At 40.9% G+C, this 22,660-nt stretch overlaps 2 protein-coding genes across 2 annotated transcripts; one reads left to right on the forward strand and one right to left on the reverse strand.

The window, feature by feature from the left end:
- Window positions 1-2,049: 2,049 nt before the first annotated feature.
- LOC308144672 (fMet-Leu-Phe receptor-like) lies at window positions 2,050-3,303 on the forward strand (the record flags this gene model as incomplete). Its single annotated transcript, XM_080515852.1, has 2 exons — window positions 2,050-2,181; window positions 2,410-3,303. Exons 1-2 carry the CDS (start codon window positions 2,065-2,067, stop codon window positions 3,301-3,303), a joined length of 1,011 nt encoding a protein of 336 aa, XP_080371978.1. The 5' UTR covers window positions 2,050-2,064.
- A 3,423-nt stretch (window positions 3,304-6,726) lies between these two features.
- On the reverse strand, window positions 6,727-16,487 carry LOC308144673 (chitin synthase chs-2-like; the record flags this gene model as incomplete). Its single annotated transcript, XM_080515853.1, has 22 exons — window positions 6,727-6,807; window positions 7,639-7,717; window positions 7,797-8,008; window positions 8,112-8,222; window positions 8,733-8,797; window positions 8,887-8,921; window positions 9,089-9,251; window positions 9,517-9,792; window positions 9,917-10,096; window positions 10,267-10,435; window positions 10,921-11,036; window positions 11,400-11,600; window positions 11,945-12,086; window positions 12,159-12,260; window positions 12,475-12,649; window positions 12,773-12,934; window positions 13,209-13,304; window positions 13,446-13,626; window positions 14,044-14,923; window positions 15,027-15,215; window positions 15,305-15,440; window positions 16,462-16,487. The coding sequence occupies 22 exons, from the start codon at window positions 16,485-16,487 to the stop codon at window positions 6,727-6,729; spliced, it is 3,777 nt and encodes a 1,258-aa protein (XP_080371979.1).
- Between the last annotated feature and the right edge of the window lie 6,173 nt (window positions 16,488-22,660).

Here is a 22,660-nt window from a genome sequence, read left to right on the forward strand (position 1 = left end):
CCGCACAGATTTTCCCTGAAGGAAAGGTTTTGCCATTGGACACAGACAAAGTGACACATTGAGGTGGATTTGACTCACTAGACAATGTGACCCACGATTTATTCACCACGTCGACCGACAAGGCAAGAGAAGGTCAATGATTTGATGAGAACTTGTGGAAAACAAAAGTACATAATAATACAATGTCATTTTTGGTCAGCCTTACAATTTCCAACTGATTTCTATGCCATATTTTCAATTTATTATTGTCTTTTAATCCAAAAATGTTCCGTTTTTAATTGATTTCAGTGAATAAAGGGTTACGTTTGCTTGGTACACTGACTTAGTTTTCTGGGGGAAGTGTAACTCCTTCCAACTAGTTTCTGTCAGACGAAATAAAGACGTCGTCCTATTGCCGCCTCAGGTGACCTTTTATGGTCCAACTGACGTCATAATTATGTTTTAGTCTGATCAGTGGTATTAATTGCAAGCATTTAAGTCCTTGTGGTTTCAGTGTGAAACTGTACCTTCTGCTGTCATTACAGCGCAGCCTAATATTTGATTTGCAGAGAGGGGTCATACTGGAATAGTGGCAATCATCCCCTCCTATGTGTTTCAAGGAACGGTGGAATGACAAGGCTCCATTTTTGTACGAGGAAACACCGTCTCTATTTAACATCGGGCTTCTTAAGAGATGGCGATTGTGTATGAAGCACATTAGACAGGAGAGATTTTAACTGCTCCACATTCAGTAGAACCCATGAGAATGTTTCTTCGGTCCTCAGGACTCTGTACAAACCTCAAGCTTTGCTTGGCTCGTGCACTTTTGACTCTGTTGACTGTGGTTCTGACCTCCTGCTGACTCGTAGACTTTCATTGGGTTCATATAGAATGACCTTAATGGGTGCACACCACTCGTGTTTTGTTTTTTTAATTCTTCTGTTTCCCTTTTTGTCTTTCTGCTGTTAAAACAAGAACAACCACAATACTTATTATAATCATCATTATCACAATAATCATCATGATCATCCCAACCTTCAAGTTATTGGTGTGTGTCTTTAAAGAAATGTAAATTATTATTTTATTTGGTCATGTCTGAAGGGCTGAATAGTTTGTCCATGTTGGACTTGCGTTGGCATTATTCAGCCCCACACTGTGTTTATAATACAAATATCATATCATAGTGCAAGACAATGTAAAGATTCATTCTGTGTTCTAACAGACATTAGTATCGTCTCAGACACTGATTCAACAGAGTCCATGTGGCTCATCAGCATTATGCATGTTATAAACAGTCCTCAAAGCCTATTTGCCTGCCATCATGCTAAAATCGGGGTAAAGTTTCTTTTATTTTATTGGAAGTTATATTTCCAATAAATAATATGTTATATTTACCAAAAAGCAAGACTCCCGTGTTTCTTGCCTGTGTAGTGAACGAAACAAAACAGGAAGGAAAACAGCAAATTGTTTAATCGGGTGTCACTGCACGTGTGGCGCGACTGATGAGGCGTTGGCAGCTCACGACAAAATGCTGCATCTTCATGCAGTTTTCTCAACTGAGAACAAAACAAGAAGTGACGGGTGAAAATGCAGTTTTGTGTTTGATGCAATCAGTGAAATGGTGAAACACTTCAACATTTCAGATACCATAACATGTGAGTTTGATTAATCAGTATATAAAGAATCCCAATTAATCAATCAACCAACCAATTCTAAAAAAATAACTGGTGAAGCTGTCTCATATGTGTTCATCAATTCTACGATAACAAACCATTAATGTTAAAACTGCGAATATGAAATGTGAATTTTATCATCATCTCAATGTTATTTTTAGGAAAAGGAAGTCTGTGTTTCTGTTTGACTCTCGGAAAGTAACTCAAAAGAAAGTAATCTAACTTTCTGAACAAAGCATTCAAATTGCTTATTGTTTCGTTTTATACTTGAAAACGATGTACGTATGATCATTTTACCACTCAGGGAATATCTACTGAAGTCATTTTTTCTTGTTTTTTTCTAGTCGCAATGTTTCCCAACACCCCCGTGCCGACACAAATACCCCGGTCGTCTAAAGATGAGCAGGCTGCCATGGTGGACATCGATGCCATCATGGACAACGTCAGCATCGTCCTCTACACGCTGACCGTCGTGGTCGGCATCACCGGGAACTCCGTCGTGATCTGGGTGGCTGGATTCAAGCTTAAGGTGGATGATCATGACTCTTTTATTTCTTTCTTTGCGAAAAGGGTCAGTTGAAAAATGACGTTCTCGTGAATTATCAACAGTCGTTTTTAACCGTTGTTTAACCGATGAGATAAATCAGCTCATGCAGCTTTTTACTGCAAGTCCTTTTTTTTTCTCTCACATCATTTACACATTTTCAGTGATCTTTCTTTTCTTCGCTTACCTCCGTTTCGTTTTTGTCGTCCTCAGCCGAAGGTCACCAACGTGTGGCTGGTCAATCTGGCCATAGCCGACCTGATCTTCTGCTTCACGCGCGTCTTCTCCCTCACCAAGAAGCTCTTCTTTGACCACTGGCCCTTCGGCCTCTTCCTCTGCAAGTTCAACGGCTTCTTCAAGTACGCCAACATGTTCTGCTCCGTCTTCCTGCTGGCCGTCATCAGCCTGGACCGGGCGCTGTGCGTCTGGCAGCCGGTCTTCACGAAGCGCCGGCGCACCGTGTGGGCCGCGAGGGTGGTGGCCCTCTGCGTCTGGGCGTCGGCGGCGCTGCTCAGCACGCCTTACTACCTCTCCCGGCAAGTCTACGTGGGGAAGAGCAACCTGAGCAAGTGCTCTGTGGATAAGAAGGAGGCGGCCGAGGGAAGCAACGGCGCCAAAGTAGCTATTTACGCCATTCGCTTCGCCTGTGGCTTCATGCTGCCCTTCATGGTCATTCTCATCTGCTACGTCCTGGCCGGCATCGGCATCCGCCGCACGCGTCTCTCGGGGAAATCTCGTCCCCTGCGCATATTGGCGTCCCTGGTGGTGGCGTTCTTCCTGTGCTGGGCGCCTTACCACTGCCTCCTGCTGGTGAAGATGGTGGACAGTAAGAACGCGGTGGTGAAAATCTGGCACCCCGTGGCGAAGGGCGTGGCCTATTTCAACAGCTGCGTGAACCCTCTGCTGTACTTCTGCATGGGACTGAATGTGAGGGGCCGGTTCAGGCAGAGCCTCACGGGCGTGTACAGGAGGGCCCTGGCCGAGGACGTGGACGGACCGACGTCTCAGTCCAACGACCGCTCTGTCGACGACAGCACCGCGTCCAGGAACAGCACTGACGTGGTGGGAGGTCGCCGCCACACAGCTGTGGACGTAGCCAAAGTTTAAGTTCCTGCCGATTTATTGGACACAGAAGTTGTCGGCGTGCCGTGCTGCGGTCGAAACCCACTTCAAATAAACACTGCATCCTCGACCCTTCGCCTTCGTATGAGGATTAGCGTCCAGTTCAGTTTCGAGGGAAAAATATTACAAATAGAAATTTCCTCTGACAGCCAAGAAGCTTGTTTCATTATGAACATGATGTGATTATCGTTTGACTGCAAAAGCGACAGTATTTGCTCCAGAATTGTAAATAGTGAAAAAGGGCTTCACCCGTTGCTTTTAGGCTTTTCTTCCTTGCATATATTTATTATTTGACTTATTTTTACTGCACCAATGACCTTAACATGCTGCGCTTTATATGGGTATATAGCATGTAGAAAGAAACTGCTGAATCCATCTTGTTCTGAGTCAGTCGCAAATTTATATTACAAGTCCCAATGTTATTGTTTGGTTTTCTTTTCAGCTCAGACATAGCAGCGAAAGAAAACATGAGATTGACATGTTATTTGTAAGATAATTGGCAATAAGGTACAGTGGATGTAGAGAAGCTTAGGTTCCCTAAGCTTGAGTTCGCTGGGAGCTCTTCAGAAATGAATCAAGGCTCAACAGATGTTGGGTGTTGTAATAATCGCATTGTATCTTCTACCATCGACAAACCATACATCTGTTCCCGGAAACTCTTTCAAAACATGCAGAAAGTTTTTGCTGGATGAATATGGACATTGATGGCATTCTACAGACATTACCGTCATTCAATATATATTTTTCCTAAAGCCAATTGGTTTGCAGTTATGTAACTTCTGGCATTGAATGTGCCTCTCTGTTGGCTGTAGTAATATATTATATAATCTACCGTTGACAAACCTCGAGAGCTACCGGTGTTTACGTAAACTCACCCAAATTATGCAAAAGGTTGTTTTCCCGAATTAGTACGGACATTTTTAGCATTCTAGAGACATTAACTTCATTAACTGTGTTATGTAATCTCTTCTAATGACTACACCCACTTTTTAATGGTTTGACCGTTTCCTCCCCAACGTGCCACACAGGTCACAAGCTGAATGCCACATTTCTGATGCACTCGATGATGATTCATTCAAATGACTCATGACATCCTGGACGGCCACTTTGGAGTCATTTTAGAATAAACACGCACACGTAAGGATCACTAGGTACCATTCATGTTAGGTTTTTTCCAGTTTGGCTATCGATAACGATGAATAATTATCAAATATATTTATTAATTATGTTATTGAAAATGTAATCTGATCTGTATCAGATCCCTTGGGAGCGCCATCTGTTTAACAGGAAATGATAGTCAATTCAGTTCTATCAGTCTCAAAAGATATACTAAACTATTAATTAGTGCAACAATGTACAATCATACTTTGTAAACTGAATTCAAACACAAACATTTTTTTTGTATTGTAGATTTTAACCAAAATATACTATTCATTCATATATCAATTATAGAAGTTTTCAAAAATATTGATAGTGCTTTTTGCCAAACAGTGTCAACTGTGTTCATGCACCTCAATAGATTTTCCATTTTATTCGCCTACACCGCAGCGCTCACTGTTGAGAAGCAGCTTCATACGTGACGACAGACAGAAATAAGATTAACATTTTCCTGCTACCTTTTTGAGTTGTTGTTTTTTTTATTTCAGGCATGTGAATAAGGTCAAAGACAAAAAAGTGGAACTGTGGTAAGTCTGGAAGAATGAGTTGGAGGGCCAGGGGAAGTGAGACTATTAAAAGGAAGGTCAGTAATGACTCCTGTCCCATGTGCAGAGGTCACAGCGGCTGAACTAAAACCACACGTAGAGCCAAGGCTTTTCACAACTGCTTTACATTTCGGGAGAGGCTTTTATGATATGATTGGGTGGATGTCAACAATAAAACCAAATCTTAGCAACCAGGTCATAAAACACTGCTCTGCAGAATGAACACACACCCATTAGGATGAGCACAGCCAGCCTGTGCATCTTGAACTTTGTGTTATTTTGGATTCAAAACAGCTGTGCTGTGCTTGCTTTTCAGTTTACTTAACCCTCACTGGGCTCAGTACGCTGCATTTGTTGATTTTAAAGTCTTTTAAGTTTTATGATACGAGTCCTGCTGCAGCTGAGATAAAATGCGTAGTGTTAAGAGAGATTTACAGCTTGGCTGGATTATCTTTCGCTGTAGATCTCTAACATATCCATAGCAAAATATATGTATGACTTTGTAAATGTGGATGTATGGATATTCAGAAAACTGTACTGTGAAAATAAAAGATTCTGAAAAAATTGATAGTGCAGAGTCCAGGTGTGATTGGTGTGTAACGTGAACAATGTATGCACTAAAATGAGTTTGATTGCAGTTTGATTGAAGTTCATTCTATATTCCTGCAATACGTGACAGTTGGCTTCAAATCCTCGGTGGTTCATTCTTTGTTGTAAACAGTGTTCCAACATGTACTGCATTGTTGTGGAAGTTATGTTGCAGAAAATCCTTGTGGCATAGTAAATATCAGGGACTGTTTTTTGTTGTATTCTGAAACAAAAAGAATGTTCCTGAATGAGTACGTATTTTGAGTGTAACTGGTCACTGCACTCTAAAATCACACTGAAATTCACACCTACGAACAATTTGGAGTTGAGTACAAAACTGTGCAGCCTTGAAAAATACGTCCAAAATGTGGGTGGAGTGAGGCAACGTGGGAATAGTCTCTGCACTGCACGAGGCTGGTTGCTTTTCTTGAACCCATGCCGAGTTTGTCACAAAGGTGTTGTCTCAGTGGGGGGGGGGAGAAAAAAAACTGCAACTAGGCAACCAGACAATGTCAATTTTTAATTAAGTCTTTTATGACCGTGGAGTTATTGAAGTTGTACATACGACACAGAGCATTTTAGAAAAAAACAAAGAAGAAACAACAGATCTCTCACATTAATTCAACAGTATTATTTCCAAAATAAAATTACATATGTTATACAACATGAAAAAATATTTGTTAAATATTCTGTATGATAAAATAATCTGTATATATTATGTAACCATGTCACAGTCAACCCTGAGCGAGTAAAGCTTATCAAAACCCCTTAAAATACATTAGGTGTGTGTGTGTGTGTGTGTGTGTGTGTGTGTGTGTGTGTGTGTGTGTGTGTGTGTGTGTGTGTGTGTGTGTGTGTGTGTGTGTGTGTGTGTGTGCGTGCGTGCGTGCGTGCGTGTGTGTGTGTGTGTGCACTTCGCATTAATGGTAGTACAAAAAACACATTTCACCTGAAAATACATCTGAATGAAATATATAAATACGGAGATTAAGCTTCATGTGGGTAGTTTGATTACTGAGCTATATTCAGATAATATTGCACACACTCTCGTAGTCTTTCGAGTCACGAATCGCATGTAGCCTTCACAGCACGTTGTTGGTTTGGTAGTTTTCTACGTTTACACCAGCGTCCCCGGCTCGTAGCTTCCTTGGTGCAGGTGGGCGATTGATGAGTCGTCACTGTCATCGCCATCGTCAGCCTGTCATGAGATAGAGGTAATTAGAATTGTTGGTATGATTCATGCAAATCTGCTACCACACCAAGACCAGAGCGTTCAAGAAGAGGTTTCCTGGTTTTTCTTGTGTTTTGTTTGGCATGGCTTCCTTTTCGGTTGATCGTAATGTGGCGAAAGAAGGTGCGGTACGATGGGCCCTGTCACCATTACGTTGCCAAAATGATATGAGTACATGTTGTCACATCTTAGACACGTATAATTAATTGGATCTACCTTGAATACGCCAATAAAACAATGACGTTTTCATGCTTAAATACTTTACGTTTCACATAATAATTGTGTCTAATTAAAGAAAAAAAAATCCATTATGTCACAACACCTGAGAGCACAGTCCATATTCACTATTTACTATTCATACCATATTTGGACTTTCCCCTTTTAAAGGTAGCAATCTTTGTACTTTTTTCATTCGGAAGCTCTATCTGCAATTCATGTTCAATTTACAAAAGAATTAAGGAGATGTGGACTTTTTCTTATTGGAGAAAGGGAGATGTGAAAGTGGCTCCTGATGTTATTACTGAAGTGAAAAATCTGTAGCTACTTGACACATGATTTAACATTTATTCAGATAATTAAAAAAAATTAAAAAAAATTAAAATCGTGTAAAATGTAAAGTATTCAAATAGACTATTTTTGAGGGTGATTTTTGTCATTTTGATTTGATTGATTGTAAAATTGGAATAGAGCTTAGTACGTTTACATTGATTTTAAAATACATTTTCACTCATCATTTTGTCAGATGATTTTCCTGATCCCTGAAGCTGAATAAAGCGGCGCAGGAGCTCAAACCTTTACCTGGATGGTGTGTTGTGTCTGTTTTCCAGAAATAGGCTCCGTGCCCAGGTAGGCGATATAATGGATCAGAGTTAATATTCTGGGGAGAAATTAGAAGGAAACGTGAGAACATGACCTTCACACGCTGCGGTGCTGAAGCACTTTGTCTCAAGTGTTACCTGTGGTACAACATGGTGATGAACTGAATGAGCACCAGCAAGGCAAAGGCAAAAATGAACATGAAGCCCACTGGTTCGATGAAAATGTACTCTCCGGTGAACTGCAGGTTGCTGTCCAGCTTTGGCACTTGGATGAAGACGAAGTCCATCAGCTGGAGGATGAAGGTCATTAAGAGCCAGAAGGCGTTGCAGATGAAATAAGCGAAGCTAATCTGAAAAAGATGAGGAGAGTTAAAATTTTTTTTACATGTTTTCACATTTCAAAATACGTCATTCATTGAGAGCTTCACAGTGAGAAAAAGAAGAAGAAGCTACCTTGTTTCTCAGGCTCTTCAGTTTTTGAGTCATGATCTGCTGTTTGTTTTTATCCACAGGCAGTGGCTCCAGGTACTGAGCGATCAGCTCTGTGAAGAACTTCTCCTCCTCCTGCACAATAAGCAGCACGGGGAAGACAACATGAGCATGAGCGTGCTTCTGCGACTCTCAAACCCTTTGGTGGATGTCCGTCTCAAAGTCACGCAAACATATGCACCAAAAACTGGATTATCTTAACATATTGCCAAACAGATGTATTACAGCTGAGCAGTATTCCCTGCTGTGCTCCATGTCTTAAGTAACCTCACAAGTTATACAACATTAAAAAAAATCTTTATGTAACATTAAATGATGTTTCATTAATCCAAAAAAATACTGTATGTATAACTCAAGTGACATTATCAACATAGCAAAACCTTATCATAGTTTTGCATGAACGACTCAATTATTTTGTCAACTAAAAGTGCTAGTGATAACCTCTCTAGACGTCATATCAAACATTATATTGTTTGGCTGATGTCACTTTAATATCCTTCTTTTATTATTATTATTTATGGCCACGAGTTACAGTTAAATTAATGTCAACAGAAGGGAAATCCAGTGAGCACAGCAGATACACACCAGATTGAGGGTATCCTCCTGCAGGCGCATGTTTCCTGACAAACTCTGAAGCTGACTCACCCAAGCTGGAGGAGAAAATAAGCAAAAGACAAGTTTTAGGAAATCTTAACAGCCGCAGAGTTTTTGTAGTGATATTTGTGATACTGGTACTCACATTGGTTGGGACAATCGAACACAGGCTCTGCCGGCCTGAAGCACATCAATACATTGAAGATAAAGAGTTAAAAAATTTTTAAAAATGACTGAACGTTATCAAATATGTTCAAACTCTTGTAATATACGTCTTTTGTTTTGTCCGATTTTTCTCATAAATGTAACTTTAACTGCATTTCGTCTGCTCTCCCATCAGATCTCACCTCTGCACCGTCGCAGGCATCTTCACCTCATCAACCACTGTGTTCTGCCCCTGACTTTCAGGCTCATCGTCCTCGCTGACGATGAGCTCGTCTGTGCTTCCTCTCCGACACATGTTTCTGCAGCATCTGGTCGATGAACAGAACTGTACAAGTGTACTTTTGGCTACAAAAAAAAAGATAAAAATAGATCAATTCAAATGTAAAATCCCTCAAATAAAGCTGAACAATTAAATTACTCGAAATTTTAAAAATGCCACCAATATTAGTAACAACAGTATTTCAATATGCAGATAACTATCAATTAAAAGAGTGACTGCTCAATCAGTAGCGCTCTTACCGCCACCAAAAACAAATGTAGGTTCTTATTGTTTTCCAAAAAAATACAAATAATGCAAATGAGTTAATGCACCAGAACAACATACGTTTACCTTTTTGAAAATCACTCTGCTGGGGAGCGGCTTCGACGGCGGCGCCGGGAGCAGGCGCAGTCTCCCTGGTGCCCCACGACACGTTGTTCATGTTGACCATGGAGTAAATAGCGAGCAGCAGGTAGGCGCTGGGGATGCAGATGATGTAAAGCAAGCCATAGACGACCACAGACGCCTCTTGAGGATGCAGGAGCGCAGTGACGAAGTAAAAACTGGCAAGAGCAATGATGAAGATGCTGCTGGGGGTCAAGATGGTTTGGTCCTGTACCATGAGGCCTGGACGGGGGGGGGGGGGGGGGGGGGGGGGGTGGTTGAAGAAGGCAAAAAAGGAGACTCAGAAACCAGATATGCTCGAGTCGTAACTCATCGGGTTGACGCTCAATTGTCCTTCAGGAAATACCTATGATCACAAGTGCCGCCATCAGCATGACGATGGCGTACAAGGCGCTCATGGCGGCTGCAATGCGGATCTGAGTGTCTGACTTGATTTTAAAGCTGACGCCGAGGAAGATGGCCGGAGGAATCACGGCCAATATCAAAGCCCAGTTGGGATGGATGTCGAGCATCACAGTCAAACACCCTGAAAGACGGGAGGAAACAAACAATTCTTTCAAAGTCCCCGGCAGTTCAAACGGATTCACAGCCGCATCGAGTTAGTTTGAATGAAAGCGATTACTCCCCCCCCCCCCCCCCCCCCCCGAGCAGTTTGAAGGTGGATGAAAACGTTTTGAGCGTAAAACTAAGCCTGACCTGTGATCATGAGGACGACGGTGGAGGGAGACAGCACGGAAGCCCCCAGGGTGAGGAGCTGGTAGAACATGTAGGGTTTGGACATGGACTCGTTCCTTTTGGTGATCAAGGTGCTGGAGCCCAGCAAGTCTGCGATGTTGGCCATTGTTGAAGGACCCCATCGACGTCGCTGAGGGTGGAGTTCAAATACAGTGTTTACGGGATCCATCCTTAAATTCTTATATCTAATCGTGTTTAGATAATGGTGCATATGAGGGGTATATCAACATCCCCAGCAGGCCTTTGTGACGAAAAGTCTCAGTCGCCCCTCGGATGAACGCACACAGGTACAAGAACATGCAAATTACAACTGAAATCATTGTTGAAAGGTATTGAATGAGCACATTTGATAAAACCTAACCGACAGACAGCAGATAGGTCAGACATGGGCATCGTAAGGCCCGGGGGTCCATATGTGGCCCTTTAGCTCTGTGTGACTGGCCCTCGGGGTGTCACTGGGAAAATGTGTCATATGAGAAAAATATAAATAAAAGAAAATCAATAAAGTCTTTGCAGAAAAAATATGTCTGAAAAGAACTGCCCCTGACAAGTTAAAATTGGTTTCCATTACGAGTGTGTTGTACAAGAAATTACATTTTAATGGCTTCCAATTACCTGGTTATAAAACTCTTTAAAGTCTTCGGGTGCGTTGGTGTAAGCGTCAGAGGCAGCGTTGTACTCCACCCTCCAGCCCTGCTTCAGCAGCAGAGTGCACAGCCACCGGTCCTCACCTGGAATAAAACAAAGCCACAAAACGACATCAGTGGCATTATCTGAAGAGAATGACTGACATTTGTTTTAAGCTGTTTTGATTGCTTTGCTGTAAAGGTACACCCACGCTTAACTTCACTGAGTATCAGAAGAAGAAAGAGTCTTCGTTGGAAAATACATCTTGAATGTTGTCGAACTGGAAACTAATAAGGATGTTTGTAAACTAGTCGTGAAACAACACAAATATAGAAACTTCCTTGCGTGTACCGAAAAATCTTCCTTATCCACCATATTACATTAAATACTGATTAACCCAAACATCACTTTTTTTCTCTCACAATTATCACAGACAAGTCTGCATTTTTTTTTTCTTTTTGTGATACCTTGATCGTACTGGATGTAGTGCTGAGCCTCTGTGGCTTTGACGGTGTATTTCTTCATCACGTTGTCGTCCATCAGTGCTGCCGCCCTGAACAGGCTGAAACATCCTGGGCTGCAAAGCACGCAGCCAATCACGTGCTCCGCTGTTTTGTGCAGCCAGTGGCCCACCGCATACTCAAACTTCTGGTACCAAACCAAGGGGCCTGAGGAAGAACCAGGTGAAGCTCAATATTAAAGAAACAAGAACAAGAAAGATCTGCACATCTTTGGCATGTATTTAGCATCTGTACTTCTCATAACCATATCCCCTGGACCATTGATGATAACAAGGAGTTAAGAAAAACCAAAAAAACCTATTGGAAAAGAAGAACGAGGCGCAGCGCTGATGGACGTAGAGAAATGCTGAACTATTTTCTACTGATTCATTATGGAACAATTTCTCTAAATTTGTGAGTTCAATCAAAGTGTGTTGCTTGCAAGCATCAAATGATATGATGGATTATTGCTTTTTTTTCCCTCCTCCTTAACCAGTAGAAACAGGTCTGACCTGATCCGGTGGGATGAATCCTCCCACAGGCGGCTCCAACCTTTGGATACAGTTTCAGCCGGTCGACGAGCAACATGACAGCAGCCGGCTGGAAGTCAGTGTCCCCATCTAAAGCCAGGAGGTAGGTGTTGTGTTTCTCTTTCTGCAGAAACAGACGTGGTTTACCTTGTTGCTCATGTTTGTCATCATCTCGACTGAGTGGGCTCTTTCATACCTCAAAGTCTTTTTTCAGCTCAGAGCTTTCTCCACCTTTCCACCACTCTTGGTAATACTTGGTTCCGACTTTCCAACCGAGGAGGTAGTACAAGTACATGACCTGGGAAACGTGAAACAAGACAGAAAATCCACTTAAAGTTGCCGACAGGTACGCTCATTACGATCGTTGCAGTGGTTCTGATTGAGTTTGGCCTTGAATCCAATATTATGTGACAGTAGACGATGTAAAATATCGGAACATGAACACATGTTCAAGCAAAAAACTTTATTTTCATTAAGAGAATAATTAACTTGCTATTGCATTCGTTTCCTACCTGAGACCATCTCTTTTTGTGGCGGATGAGTTGTTTGTCCTTGAAGTGTATGGTCAGGCTGTTTCTGTTTGGCATGGTCACCACCAAACGGCCTCCATACGGCGTCGTCACAATCTTCTGATCAGGAATCTGCTGCTGCTTTTGGAAGAGGCTTTTGTCGATGTTCATAAAGATGCTGCAAAACAAAGTGAAAGAGACGCTTTTTTATCTTGATATAAAGTGATAATATGCACCAATAGGAACCTTGCTTCTCATATATTTTTGACAAATTACTTTTCACAGAATGACAGGTTTTTACCTGTACACCTCTTTGATGATTTCTACAAGCATCTCTGCATATTCATTGACGTGCCGCCCGCGACTCCCAGGGACGTCATTGAACGCGTCATCGAAGTAGACATGACCTTCAAAATTCACATCACTTTTTCCTTCTTCCTGCTTTGGCCTGAACCTGTCCAGTCTGTGGGAGAATTTGAAGTATCGATGATGATGATGTCAAATATGAAATCCCAAATAAGAAATGAGATTCAGTTTGAAGACAAAATAGAAGAGGCTGTTTGTAATATATGAAGTTCAGTGAGGAAGAATGACACCACAGTCATATATTTGTAATAAAAAAAAACTCTTTTAAATGTCCTTTAGCACAAAATGTATAATTGCTTTGACTTGTGTGGAGGTTCAGAGATAAAAACTTTGTTTTTCTTAAAATCTTAAGAAAAAAGCTTTACACTTACCTAAATATTGAAATAATTATCTTTGACATCTCATCGTAAGTTTCATGCCACATCGTTGCACAAAGGTAGATTGTCACAGGGTCGAGATCTCTAAATCTGAAAACGATCAACACTTCATTACAAAAACCACAAAATCCTGCTAATGCTAACTGCTTGCTCAGACGTTCCTGCACTGGTTTAAAATTGTGACTTTTGTTAAAGCAATTTTGACCACACTCTCAAAGACAAACGACTGACCGCTTTTGTCTTGATGACTGAATGTCGAATCGAGTGTTGAGCAGCAGTGATTGCTCAATAAATCCTCCCTCGTAAAACCGTCTGATGAACAGGTTCTGGGTCCTCTGGATGCGATACAGACTCAGGTTCCACAGGTGGACAGTGGCCAGCACTAAACCGAGCCACCAAGACACAGCAGAACCTGAGGACAGATGAACTCACACAGTTAATGAAAATACCATGTACATGTTCTTAAACTGTGGTGATTATCAGTTTTTAGGAGATGTCGACACCATGATGCAATATAAATGACAAAAATCGCAAATGTTCTTCTCCAATTTTATATGCATCTGACATTCCATACATGGTGAGATGGACCTTGCCTCGTCTTCAAAAGATTTGGACTTTCTGTAAATAACCACAACTTTTAAGGCAAGATGGTAACTTCAGTCTGGTTTCAACCCCTTGCCGATGCATTCATTCTCTACCAGTCCCCTGCAAGTCTACTTCTGAAAGCCAAGCCATTCTGTGTGTGAAATACCTCTGACTTCAGTCTTGAAACACAAGACACAAGCAGTAAACGTGTGCATACGATAGATCGATTCTCTGTGCAACGTACCTGTGAGCAGGCCGATGTCAGTCACCCTGGACATGTCGAGGAAGCACAGCGTGTGTGTGACATCCAGAACCAGATCGGGGAACACGCTGCCATCCAGGCTCCGGTTCCTTCCATCCACAACTCCGCTGCAGTAGCTTGTGAAATTGACGCTTTCGGTCCCGTTGAAGTTTACTCTGTAGTCTTGATAGTAAACGATGACGGGGATGACGAGCAGAGCCACGACAGCCAGAGAGGCGAGGTACAGAGGAAGAACGAAGCAAGATCGTAGGGCGTGCATCTTGCACGCTACCAATGAAAAGCAGTAGCAAAGCAGTGAAGAGATCAGCTGCACACCAATGAGGATGGCTATGATTCTGGTCTCACGGCTCGGGATGTTGGTCACTACGTCCCAGTCCATCCCGGCCAGAGGCACGTAGGCGGCGAGGACACAAGCAGTCACTACAATCCTGAACAGGCTGGAGAGGATGTGCAGCGTGTTCTGGCCTCTCCTCGTGTCTATGTACAACTCTCTAAGGAACACGGAGCTGCTGCTTCCACCGATCAGTCGCAAGTAAATTTGCCACCAGTTCAACGACACCAAACAGGATGCGCCGACAGCCAGACCCACCCAGGTTAACATTTTGGTGTTTGTGGGGTCTTTGATGGTGTATAGGATGACAAACAGAACATAACCAAGCAGGATGAGGATGAAAGCAGTGATGGATGGCACCAAGAAACGGTTTTTTTCCTTGGCATAACACTGAGAGGACACCTGTAGGAGCGCCGAGACAGCAGCTACACTGTTTAGTATTGTGATATTGGTCACAATGTCCAGGTGCGGCATTGCCACGATTGTGAGGATCGCTGTGCCCCCAGACACCACAAGGTCAAAGAACAAGACCTGTAGGAGAAGCAGAGGGAGAGAACGTTTGGTGACGCAATGAAGCAAAAGTCCCTTTGAGATACTTGAGTGAGAAGAGAGCAGAATCAGTCCAAGTCCTCACCAAAGCCACACTTTTTAAGGACGGTAGTTTTGCAGATTTGTAAAATGTCTTCCAGACACTCTGCAGGAAGAGAAGGGCGCTGGGAGCGATGATGGAGCAACCAATACACAACAGACTGACGGGTTTCTGCTCATCAGGGAGGATGTTGGTTCCTTCATTGGACAGGGTGATGAGGAGGAGGAAGGATGTCTGGAGAACAGAACAAGACGAGAATTATATGACGGCATGTAGCGCGGCCGATGCAAAGCCCGGCGGTTGTGTTACATTTGAAAACCCACCTTGCTGCATAGTGCCAGTCCGAACACCAACAGGGCGATCGCACACTGAGAGATGGACTTGAGTAGTTTGATTAACTTCCAGGGCGTCTGTTGGTCTTCAATTACTGGTAACTCTTGGCAGGTGTCCCACAATCTCCTGAGAACACACCACAGACACACAACGTCACAAATTGCTCTGACATTTGGCTTTGAGATACTCAAATGATACTTGAAGTGTACACAAAGGTGCATTTTCATTTTAATTTATTCAAAGTACACCTCCTCCTTATGGATAGAAGTTCTTTTTTATTAAAAGATACAGATACTCATTGTTTTACAACACCTGTTCTACAAACAGTCCTATCGTATCTTGATTTCTACAATTCAGAAATGCATTCAAGCTGAGCCAAAGCTTTTCATTCACTGTCACTTTTCCAAACTAAGCACGTAAGTCAATTTAAATACAAGCCCTTTGAAAAACAATAAAAACCAGACAATAAAGTGTTTGGTGACATGTTACACTTTGCTTAATGCGAACTCCTGAAATAATCCTTTAATGATGTTAACAAGGTGACTCAGTAAATTACTCAATACTTGAGTGATATTATGTTGAAGTAACAATACTTTTACCTGAGTAAATCTTTTAATGTCTGTCGTTTCACGTTGTATAAATATAGAACTATTGCAGGCACTCCTGAAATGTCACTGAGGAAATATACACCGGATTACACAAATAATTGCATGAGTTTGAAAACCATAAATTGTAATCAGTACACAATTGTCATTTGTTCCAATAGTCTGAAAGAACATAAACCAAACTACCCCAAACGCCTGAAACAGACGTCTTAGAAGAAAAAATAGAAGCGTCATTCAAAGATTTATAACAAACAAAGAGAGTATTCAAAATAACTTGATGTGAATCAATATCACAAACCACATTAATTTGCTTTTAATTGAATTGAATTTAAACAGAACCACAACTGAAACCGCATAATTTATTTTCAATTGTTAAGCGACTCAACCTCGACCACAATGTTGTGTTGGCATTTAGAACGCTGTACAGATACAGAGCGCCTGCCTCCACCACCAATCCCTGGCTGTGCCATGGTGTCCGACACCATCCACTCATAAACTTGGAGACAAATACATTTGTAAAATAAAATATCATATCTACTCACTCAGGGAGACCTCTGTCGCGATCCATGTTTCGCACGAAAAGATTCCCTTTGACTGACTGCTCCTCCTCCCTAACAAGGCACAGAAGATTTATCGTCACAACCAGTCATTAAAAGATTACACACCCTAAATACGCCCTGCATTGTGTGTCTTTATTCACAAGGTTTGTTTTTCGGAGGACATGAATTATATATTTTTACAAGTAAAAACTTCACGAATTCATTAATCTCGTTCAAAACCATTCAAAATATCGTACAAAGCAAAGTTATTACTGGATAATAACCAGAAGTGAAAGACTAAGAAGTTATGATTTTAGAAGAAGGCTAAATTTCAAGATATACAAAGTGGGCACTACTCTTTAAGGTTTCTGTGATACCATCTGTGGAGTAAAGCTGTAGAATAAATTAGAAATGGAGATAAAAACAAATATCAAATATAATTCAGTAAGATATAAAAAGATATAAAGGACTAATTCTTGAGAGGTACAATAGTTTATCTTTGTGAGGGTTTGCTTGTTCAGTGGAGAATATTGCACTAAATGCACCAGAGTCTTCAGCTGGAAGGAACTTTTGTCTCTGAGTGGTTGACAGGGATACAGGAGTGTTTGAGGGGTAAGAGTAAATACATTTTTACTTCTTCCTACTCCTTGTCATTCATACAAATATAGATCATATGCCGTTTCTTTGTTTTTCTTTTTCATTTTCTATTTTTATGTTCGAAGTAAAGATTCATTCGTTCATACGTTCATCCCCGTAGCAGCAGGAGCACTCGAGGCCGATATACCATTGGTTCTGTTCGAATGATTCTAAAGACTTTTGTGATTATGTTGATGTATCCAAAAATAAACATGACGTATATGAAACATTCCTTTTCTTTAGAAGATTATCTGTTGCCATGACTGTAGGAGTGTTGGACCAGAATGTCGACATCAACGTGATACAAAGAATGTGAGTGAAATTCTTCTGTTTTTCCGATTCTCTAAGATTAAGTGACGGTCACAACCCGCTGTGCTTGCAAGCCAAAAATGGCACACCTCCCTCAAATTCTCTTACATTTTAAATGTTTATTTCGTGCATTTGTGTGTTCCTAAACATATAGTTTGACGGTCTAGCATGATTTCTACACAGGCTGAAATTTGGGCTGGTTTTTATTGAAGTGTGGTTTTTACATTGTTTGGGCTGGAAACACTGAGTTATATCTGGCAACGCTGCTTGCGGCATCATTATCCGGAGTCTCTGCGGTGGAATGGGCGGCAGCTGGGACATCGGGCGGAAAAACTCACGTTCGTTGCACCCACTTACAACATGCGAGTAAGAACACTGTGCATGAGCAGCACCATAGGATAACGTGGCAATCGCACGGAGATCTTACGTGCAATGTATGATGCACACAGCTGCGCACGGCCAGGCGTGGCATACGAGCCAGGTACTTACACCTTTCCTTGACGTGCTCCCTTCCTGCTCTTGCCACTCCCTCCTCACGTTTCCAGAAAAACGTGACAGCCGTGGCCTCCCCAAAAGATGTGTGGGCTGAAAACACATTGTGGGTTGTAACCGTTGCTTTATGTAGAAAAGAAAAAAAAGAAATACTGTAAAATTACAACAATACACTTTGGCAAGTACAGTTGGTTGTGGGTTTAAATTGGTGGGCATTAACCCATTTTCATTTTGAATTATTTTACTTTTTGGAATAAATGTTCAGGAGATTTGAGAGTTGTTTGGGATCCATAAAATCGTATTTATCTATTTATTTGTTTGTTCGTTTGTTTGTTTATTCGTGCTCTAAACAGACCTAACAGACAAATGTGGTTTTCAGATATTTGACAAGTCAAGTATTTCAATTTAAATGTGCAATATGGCTTCAGCCACAAATCCAATCGAGCAAACAATAATTTTTATGAGGCCAAAATCACCGCACAAGAATGTATGAAAGATGTATTTTGCTCTATTTTGTCAAATACAAGTACAAGATTCAGGTCACATATGAAGCCTTTTTTTATTCAGAATATTGAGTATTTAATCTTGAATATACCTTGTAAAAAGAATCAGCTTTTTAATTATCCTGTTAATTATCCGTTCTTAAATTCTTACTAAAATCCATTAATTTCGTTCTTCTTGCTGTTCTTGATTATTTTCTTCTAAATATCACCTCAGTACACAAAAAGACCTACAACATACTTTTGAATTTGTTAGCCACCTTAGTTTCAGTGACATTTTACGTCACTGAAACTAAGGTGTTACTGAAACTTACTCATCATTTTAAATTAAATGTTCAGTATTGTAGTTTTTCGAATTGGTTTCCTGTTTCAGGTGGAAAAACTTCCCCATCATCCTGTCATCTGCATTTGCAATGAGGATGCATCAAGGCAATGTCGTGACAAGACTGACTCAGCTGTAAGTCATCTTCATGTAAATAAAATGTCTCTGACTTCTTAGATTAAGGTCACACCTTCTCCTGGAACAGATAGTCTTGACGAATGACTGATAACTGACAATTATTACCTTGACAGTAAAAACCCAAAACGGCCGTTGAAAGAATCAATCATCAAAAATTGTCATCTGAGTCATTTAGGTGATGAAGCAGCATTTGCTGAAATTTGTATAACCGATCACCACGTTGTCCAGTATCTTTAAAGAAAACTATATATACCAGTTTAAGTTTCTCATTTGCCATTATTCTCGACCACACTCTTAAAAACAATACGTGGAAATGCGAGAAGAGACATTTAATAATGACTTTAACAACCCCAATTCAAAAAAGGTTGGGATGATATGTATGAAACATATTCATCTTTTAATTTTTTGTACTTAACTTTGAAAAGTTGGGTCAGCATAAACTAACAGCATAGATATACGACATCTCGCGTAGCATTTATAACCAACCGGTTAACAGCAAGTCAGAAAATAGCTGTGTAAGAAGCAAACTACCACCGTGGTAAACAGCTCTTCTGCTCATGTGCGAGTAACAAGCATGGCGTTCCTCCCAGTCCATACTCTGGTTTTATCGTCCATATTGTTAGTTTTATAATTTAGACTCACCCCTGATAGCATCTAATTTGTCAGCTCTCCATACGAATCTAAGGGTTCTCTCGGCTTTTTTTAAACGCACAAGGTATTGTCACTTTGAACGTTGTCGTGTAAACGGGGCCTTCGGGTCACGGGGGCTGGAGCCAATTCCACCTGCTGTGGGTGCAAACAAGATCCAGCTTTATAGAATTTTAAATATTTCTGCATGAGGGTTCAATGCTGGACGTCACTATTGGATTCAGTTTTTCATTTTGTGGATGGCATCAGGAACACACATCACATGCACTGCCAAATCCACAAAGACATACTTCAGCTTGCGTCGACAAACAAGTCCAGAAACACTATTGTATTCTCAGGACCAAAACCCATCAGGAATGATCCCGATCAAAGTTAAATCAACATTTAAAATCATTGTGAGAAACCATGGGCTGGTTGTGTTGCAGATTAAAAACTCGGGAGACGTTCCAGCTTGTTTGACACACAACTCATGCACGTATAGAGATATCATAGAACATTTTCTTTTATCCAGGGAAAAGCCTTTATTCTTCAATAAAACAGCACTTCAGATCATATTGCCTGTGGTGCTCTATCAAGCTCGAGGTGGCGCCGGAGTCGATCGTGAGTGAGTCTCAGCAGAGGCAGAATACTCCTCGAACAGGTCAGCTGCGAAAACAAACACGGATTCAGTCCTGCGGTGAATTAAAGGAGATGAGACAACCTGCTGTTATGAAACGTGACAAGCCTGCATCAACCAGCTAAATCTTTTTAAATCTGTAAAGACCTCGGGTGACATGAAATTGTCCCGAAGGTTTTGGTGTGGCGACTTCAAATCATCGCATGTGAACCTGACAACAGTTAATCTTGCTGATAGTTTCCCATGTAGCACACACGCTATGATTTAAAAAAAACCAAAAACAAACACTAAAGAAGTTCTTTAATCGCCTTTAAGTCACGTCATCTTGACAAGGTTGATGAGCAGAACAAAGGGGATCATCTCAGTATCTCAGTGGAGGTCAACTTAGTTCATTAAGGTCGGGAAACATGTTTTTGCAGTAATTTCATTTTAAAATTTTAAGATAATGTAAAACTTACTGGTCCAAGTTTTCCTGGTTAGATTTTGGTTACAGTGTTTTGTTTTGTTTTGTTATATTGTTTGAACCCGAATGTATTTGGATCTTAAACCATAAACAATAATGAACCAATTCCAACCTTGGTTAAAGTGATTGGCTCTGTACAGTCTCTTGAAATGTCACAAATACATTTTGCCATTGTGAATAGATAAGGAGACAGAAAACACAAGCACAAGGCATGACAAACAGATTAAAGCTCATAGAACTTTGTTTTCCTGCGACAGCGCCACTCCTTTTTCGGGTCATGTTAATACCTACCACAACCATCATTAAACACACACACACCTACAAAATCATATATGTGGGCATATTTTGCTTTGTCTATCCAGAGATTAGTGTAACTGCAAAGATTTAAGTTGTCAGGAGAGTCAGGACAACTATTGTGTCCTGTCCTCATTTGTCTTATATGCGATGCCACATATTTGCGGTGATTATGGCGCATTGTGCAAGAACAAGAACACCAATGATAGCTGTTGTATAACTCTGAGGTTTTTAAGCTCGAAATGAATAAATAATTCAAAAATACAATCAAGTCACATTTTCAATGAACAGCTCTACACAGTAACACTTGACCATAATGCCTTGCGTTTTTGTACAGATACTCAAGTATAAATGAGCTAAATTGGCTTTTTATTCTTCACTTTTATTGTAGGATGTTTATGGGAAGCGTGTGGAGGATACGAGCATGTGTAGTGATATTTCAGTTTGTACGGTGATTTGTGCTGGCGTGCTCAGATCTATGCACAGATTCACATGTGAGCAAGACGAGTTACATACTCTAATTTGTGTGTATGTAATGTACGTGTCTACAAAATCCTATGAACATTTATGTCGTCACCTCCACCTCAGATTGCCTCCAAAGTGGATTTTGTTGCTCTTCTATTATGATGCATGATTAATCTGTGACACTGGTGTTTTTTGACTCTCAACCAAAAGTGGAAGGCTCATTCTCTCAGGCTTGTGGGCCATTTTGCCGAGTTACACTGTAAGAGGTAAGAGCATTTGTAAATCGAGTTTTACACACACACACACACACACACAAATTTGTCTATGCAAAACCCAGCTCCACATGCAAGCTCAAATAATTCTGTCACTATAGCAGTCCCACACTTGTCTTAGTTTTGGAACCACTGGATTTTTTTTGACAGGATTTCTGTCGGGAATTAATAGTAGGATTATAGAAGAAAATGAGGGCCACTTAAAAAAAAAAGAAAAAAGAAAAGAAGAACTGTTACAAACGTTTATATTGACTTTTTTTTCGCCGAATTGGGACTTAAATCTCAAGAGATAGCCTTTTGCGGGCCACTGTCAGTATTCAACATCAAGCTTCCAGACAAGAATAACCTGAGGCTGAGCAAAATGCTTTTGAGTCATCATAAATGTGGTTGTTTTTACATTCAGAAGAACAGAAGGTGGATTAGTTATGTCAGCATTGGGCTATTGTTGTGGTTGCTACACTATAAATCATAAGCAAATGATTGTGTTGTGTGAGCCAGCTGGAACTGACAGTGAAAGTTCATGATGGCCGACGCAGGCGTTCCCACTCTTGACTAAAAAAAAAGCCGGAATTCTAAAAAGAAAGCCATAATTCTGAAATTGTAGGAAAAAATATATATTGAGGGAGAGTTGCACATTTTTCTCTTTCTCTCTCTTTTTGTTTTTAGAATTCTCTGGTTTGGTGTATGGTAAACTTATCTTTTTTCCGTCTTGATATGAATCTTTATTATGTCCTGTATTAGAAATGTGTTTCTCCAAAACAATTTGTGCTAATTTAAACGGAATGAACTGTAGACCTTAAAAAACACTGACTTAGTCATGTTGTGAAATATATGGGGGTGAAAAGTGAAAATCTGATCTTGTCTGTGTCGTTTGCCATTAAAAGAATTGGGCTGTTTTCAACACTAGATCGTAAGAACAGTTGATTGTGTGCTGCCTGCTGGCACCGTATCTTTGACTCCCATTTTCTTTCATTTGCAGACATTCTCATCTCATCTCATCTCTGCATTTCACGCAGTCTCTGGTGTCATTCGGCTTGATTTCCTCTC

Source organism: Blennius ocellaris (genome assembly GCF_963422515.1).
Source record: "Blennius ocellaris genome assembly, chromosome: 20".
Taxonomy (NCBI): Eukaryota; Metazoa; Chordata; class Actinopteri; order Blenniiformes; family Blenniidae; genus Blennius; species Blennius ocellaris.